This window comes from Tetrao urogallus (assembly GCF_951394365.1).
Source record: "Tetrao urogallus genome assembly, chromosome: 1".
Classification (NCBI taxonomy): domain Eukaryota; kingdom Metazoa; phylum Chordata; class Aves; order Galliformes; family Phasianidae; genus Tetrao; species Tetrao urogallus.
This window is the reverse complement of record NC_136813.1, coordinates 187,199,579-187,205,267: the sequence shown is the minus strand read 5'-3', so window position 1 is coordinate 187,205,267 and position 5,689 is coordinate 187,199,579. Positions and strand designations below refer to the sequence as shown.

Genomic DNA, 5,689 nt, shown 5'->3' with positions numbered 1-5,689 from the left:
GTTGATATTGATGTGATCTCTACAGTATCTAAACATAACTAAATGAGGCTGCCCAGCAACCTCCCTTATACCTCAAACAGTGATTACAAAACTTGAAGCCTTGTCCACGCTGTAAGTTAAACCTGCTTGAAAACAGGATCTGAAATCGTCCATCAGACCTGATCCAGCACCCACTAAATCTAGGCTTAAATCCGTTCCTGATGGTAGGAGCTGGATTAGGTCCTAGACACAGACTCAGATTGATAGCTCTCCAGCTCCATTGGCTGAGCAACACTAAAAGCACCTGAAGGAGTTACTACGACTCTTAAGGCATGTCCTGGTAAAATGAAAAGCATTCGATTTTTCTTTTCTTTTTTTTTTTTTTCTTCAGAATATTAAGAAATACTTAATATTCACACAATCTTAAGACAGTTTGGGCACATTTGCATTTCATTTTGAATAAGGGCCCAAACTGACTATGTGTCCTGGACATAGCCTGTGCTCATATACAGAATATAGTCTTTAGTCAAGCTTAAGGCACAATGAAGGGGATCATGATGGAGCAAGGAGCGTTTATGCCTTCATCCTTCCTGCAGCATTCATCTCTGTACATCCACTTGCTTGCCCAGTCCATGTAGAAAAGGTAAGCTAGCATCAGATCCCTAGAGCTGCTCCCATGTCACGTGCCTGACAGAACTTCCATCACACCCATCCCACCACAGGGCTTTTGACAGAGGCAGGGGGAAGAGGACCAAGAAGCACAATGTGCTTTATATTATAACCTGGCCCTATGTCTACCCAGAACACCATGGACTTGATTTTGGGTCGTTCCTCCAATACCCAGACAAATCCAGTTTGCATTCCTGTTTAATCTAGCACTGTATCTAGAGCAAGTTCAGATTCACTTTCCATGCAAGGTTTGAAGCAGTGTAGACAAGGTGTAAGGGCCAGATCCTGATCTAACACAGACAAAATTTGCCATTGTCATTGGCCTGAGCTCTTACCCTTGCATTATACTTTAAGGTAGGTGGCATGTGAGTTCTCCTGCTTTAAAGAGTTAATGTAGGGGATCTGACCACCAGCAGAGGCAAGTTTCTCGCTGAGCTTTCGGTTCATCAGCTCCATGTGCCTGGTATTTTTCCTAGCTTGCCGGAGAGACCTCTTGACTTTCTTCACCCGATCTCGCAGCTGTTTGTTGCGTTTCTCCAACGCTGCCACCTTCTGCTGCAGCTTCTTCACTCTGTCCTCCTCCTCAAACAGGGCTTTCTGGACTGAGGAGCACATGAGCTGAGGGGACAGAAGAAATGAAATAGGAACAGATGAGCTTTACACAAAAGCTTATTCAAGTAAGGGTTTACTCAGATGCTCCCCAAAGGACTTCACAACTCTTCAAAAGTACAACAGCTTTTTTGAAATTCTACTGACTTTTTTTATGCCCCTTCTACTAAAAGCTTTGCTTTCACTTCTGTGTTCAGCTAAGATGCAAAGCTGTAGATTTTAATGATACTAATTGTTCACAATGACTTTTTGGAGCTGCTTTGAAAGACCTGTTGAGCCTGTTGAATTTAAGTTGAATTTATGGAGGAAGGTTGACCTATTCCTGATCTAAAAATGGAGTTCAAAAGCCTAGATAGGCTTTCTCTGGCAGAACATTTGGAACTGACAGAGAATCTAAGGAAACAAGTATATCCTCTGTGTGGTGATGAAGAACTGCATGTTTCTTTCTACCTTTCTTTGTAGTAGTTTCACCTGAAAGAGAGGGAGGGAGTCCACTTTGATGACTAAAAGTTCATTTGCTTTGGAAACCCCCAGCAGCAAAAACCATGGTTGGTAAACAGAGCAACTGCTTCCAGTAGCCATAAGCTCATGTTTCCTGTACAAAAGAACCATGGGGCTTTGCTGAAAGGGCAGTGCTTACCCTGACTACTCTCTCACCAGGAATCTTTTATAAATGCACACTAGGAAGACTGTAAGTTCACAGATGAAGACCAGAAATTGCACTGAACAGGGGAGAGTTTGATTTTGATCACAGCTCATTCCAAGAGCTGTTTGAAAACAGCAGGTACCTCTTGGCTGTCGTGTTTGCCAAACCCTTGCAAAGCTTCAAGCAGAACTTATCTTGAATTTAAATTCCTACACAGGAGACCATTGGGTGGACAAGATGTTTGCAGCAGGAAATTTCACTTCCTAAGGGACTTGCTGCATTTCTCATTGTGTACTGGTGGACAGGCATGTAGTGATAGCTGTATCACAGAGTCCAGTAAATTCATGCACTTGAAGTGTGCCATTGTTTGAACCCAATCACATCTACCTGGGTTGGTTGCTGAGGAAATGGCAACGTGTGGTAGCTGACATCAAGGATGGCATTAGCCTCACCCTAGAGGCACTCCCAAACCATTGAGGTTTGTCCCCTGTCAGCAGAGGCTGGGCAGTTGTGCAGAGATACTAGAAACTCCTCACAAACTATTAGAAAGCCAGACAGCTTATTTGCTTACACCATTCCTTTTCTGGATCTTCAGTCTTCAGCCTGAAGACAGTGGTTTAATGTTTAAATTACCTGGAGATGTCCAAAGAGAACACTGGAGCAACGCAAATATAAAAATTAAGTCCCACACAACTTTGCCTACCAACGGGGCAAGCAATAGGTAGGGCCTCACTAATAATAATGTCTAATAGGATGCCTACCTGAAATTACAGGACAACTAGCTGAAAAATGAGCTTCTTTGATCCTTCTATGTGTGGAAAAACAAGAAGGAGAGGTCCATACATTCTCACCAGCTGGTTGCAAGAAGTGTTTTTCACAGGCTCTGCAGTAAGGATTGTGTATAAATGTGAGTGCTGTCCTACCTCTGCTGCTGCTGCCAGAGCTGCGGTTCACATGGGTGCACTCAAGTTATTTTTAAACTGTTAGATCTGATGCTGAGAACTGTGTAAATCTGACAGACTGGAGCTCAGTCCAGCCAGTGTAATTAACCAGGAATAAATAGGTAAGGAGTAAGCCAGCTCTTGGTTCATGTTGCTACTCGAAACTTTTTGTTGATTGCCAGCTGAGATATCCCCACTTTGGGCAGTCCTTCCTATCAAGCATATCTATAAAGAGGAATTTCACACCCCATTTTGTCCAGTCTCACGAGTCCGTATGTGCAAATGTGCAGAGTTTGCACTGATGAACATCAAGATCAAGCTTTAATCCAAAAGCATTGCTAAAACTACTAAGAACTGACTTTCTTTTTCTAGGAACGATTCATGCTCCCATTCCCCACGGCAGCTTGTCATGCCAAGTACACTAGAGAGTTTTTTTCCTCTTTTTTTTTTTGACATCACATTTAAAAGATACTGAAATCTTCATCCAGCAAGCTAAGTCACTTGAGAATCAGCAGCAGAGAGTTAAGCAATAAGTCTGAACTGCTGTACTTAACAAGGTATATATGCCCATAGACCTGGGAAGTGAAGACAGTTCTTCAGACAAATCTGTGAATTATTTTTCAAGATTTCCTTCAGAAGTTACATTATGAGAGGACCCACAGAAGATTTGTTTGTTCTGGACGTCTTTATTTGTATATTCCACAGTTGGGTCAGCAAGCCATCCTCAGTGGTATTTAAACAAATCCAGAGCAGAACAAGAAGATGTAGCAAAAAAGGTAGCACAAAAAGATCCACACACATCCTTAGGATTTAGCCCAGACAGCATACAGCTGTGGAACCACAAATTACATATATTCAAGCATTTGTCTGAAACATCCTGTCACAAATACACCCGGTCATAAGTTTCACCACATCTAGATGATTTACACAGTCAGTCTATCTGCCAAACAAATCAGCACTGCATTACATCAAACTGATCTTTGGAGTGTCACATTACAGGCATGTGAGCCCTTTACTAGATAGTCTGAATCGACACATGTAAGAATTTCTGTCTGATTGACAGACACACACATCTGCCTTCTGTAAGCGTCATTAGAATGAGACAGTGGATGGGAAAACTTCCATGGACAAAGGCATGATGGTAGTGTTCATCCAACACAATTTGTCCATACATGGCTGGAATCAGTGTTGCTGAGCTCAAGTCACTCAAACAGCAGTTGTACCCAAGTTTTGACCATCATAGAATCATAGAATCATAGAATCACTAAGGTTGGAAAAGACCTAGAAGATCACCCAGTCCAACCGTTCACCTATTCCCAATAGCTCCTACTAAACCATGTCCCTCAAAGCAACATCCAGTCTTTCCTTGAACACCCCCAGGGTCGGTGATTCCACCACCTCCCTGGGCAGTCCATTCCAGTGCCTGACCACCCTTTCTGAAAAGTAATACTTCCTCATGTCCAGCCTGAATTTCCCCTGGCGTAGCTTGAAACCATTCCCCCTGGTCCTATCACTAATGACACGAGAGAAGAGGCCGACCCCCAGCTCACTACAACCTCCCTTCAGGAAGTTATAGAGAGCAATAAGGTCTCCCCTGAGCCTCCTCTTCTCCAGGCTGAACATTCCCAGCTCCTTCAGCCTCTCCTCATATGGCCTGTGCTCCAGACCCCTCACCAGCTTCGTTGCCCTTCTTTGAACACGCTCCAGGGCCTCAATATCTTTCTTGCAGTGAGGGGCCCAACATCTACTGAAGGAAGAGGAGTTGAGATCTAGCCGGCTCCTAATGCATACTCCCAATGGGTTGCACTGCTAAAGAGCACTGGAGAGCCATTTAGGACAAGAGATAAAAGACTTTAAGTTGCACAGAGAGAGATTCATATTGAATATGAGGAAAAACTTATTCTCAGAAAGAGTGGTGAGACATTGGAACAGGCTGCCTAGGGAAGTGGTGGAGTCACCATACCTCAAAGTGTTCAGGAAAAGTGTAAATGTGGCACTGAGGTACACGGGTTAGTGGGCATGGTGAGTTGGGTTGACATTTGGACTAGATGATCGTAGTGGTGTTCTTCAACATTAATGACTCCATGATTATGGAGAAATCTTTCATTTGAGATTTTCTAAAAATATCTTTCACATCAAACAGAGTTTTTGGACGTGGATATCTGTTGTGTTTCATCAGCCAAGATGACCGTGGGAACATCTTTAAATGCATGTCTGTAAGACCTGATCTCCCCTGCATGAACAGGACATTTCCTTTAAAAGACCCAGGGATAAGTCACTTTGGTTTCTTATCCCCATAATTTTTTCAGGACCCATTCTGCTGACTGTGCTTGCACTAGCATGGGATGCTCCCTCAGCACCCCAGATCGATCATCACCCTAACACAACCTGTTGGGAGCATCCAATGGAGACACAGCCCAAAGGCTGAGATTGGGAAGCAGTCTTTCTGCTGTGTTGCCAAGCCTCCTGCACACTGCACCCCAGCAGTTCATCACAAACCCCACCCTGCTCTCCTTTCTCTCTCCCCTTCTGCAAATCTGTCCTGCAGCGAAGGTAAAAGTCTGAATTTGCTGCACATTGCCTCACTGCTCTGTGCTTTACCACTGTTAATGTTATATGAAACATCTTAAACTGAAACCTTTATGCAGCATGAAGCATGTTGCTCCAGCTCTATTAATCTCAGCAGAGCCATAATTCATGCATTCTCTCAAAGGGGCTTTGAAGCCAAACATAGCTCTTTATTTTTTTTTAACTCCACCAGGATTTATTTCCCCAAGCCCTTCTGTGTGCTCAGCAAGACAAGCTCTTGGTGAAACTAGCAGGGACATGACACAGCTCAAGCAGA

At 43.6% G+C, this 5,689-nt stretch overlaps 1 protein-coding gene across 1 annotated transcript in view; it reads right to left on the bottom strand.

Moving 5' to 3' along the window:
* Positions 1 to 990: 990 nt before the first annotated feature.
* CCDC3 (coiled-coil domain containing 3) overlaps positions 991 to 5,689 on the bottom strand; it is a gene marked incomplete at both ends in the record, with an annotated part of 28,295 nt that continues 23,596 nt past the window's right edge. The window contains one exon of the mRNA XM_079541317.1: positions 991 to 1,266. Within this exon, the coding sequence (XP_079397443.1) occupies positions 991 to 1,266 (276 nt within the window). The remainder of the gene's footprint in view (positions 1,267 to 5,689) is intronic.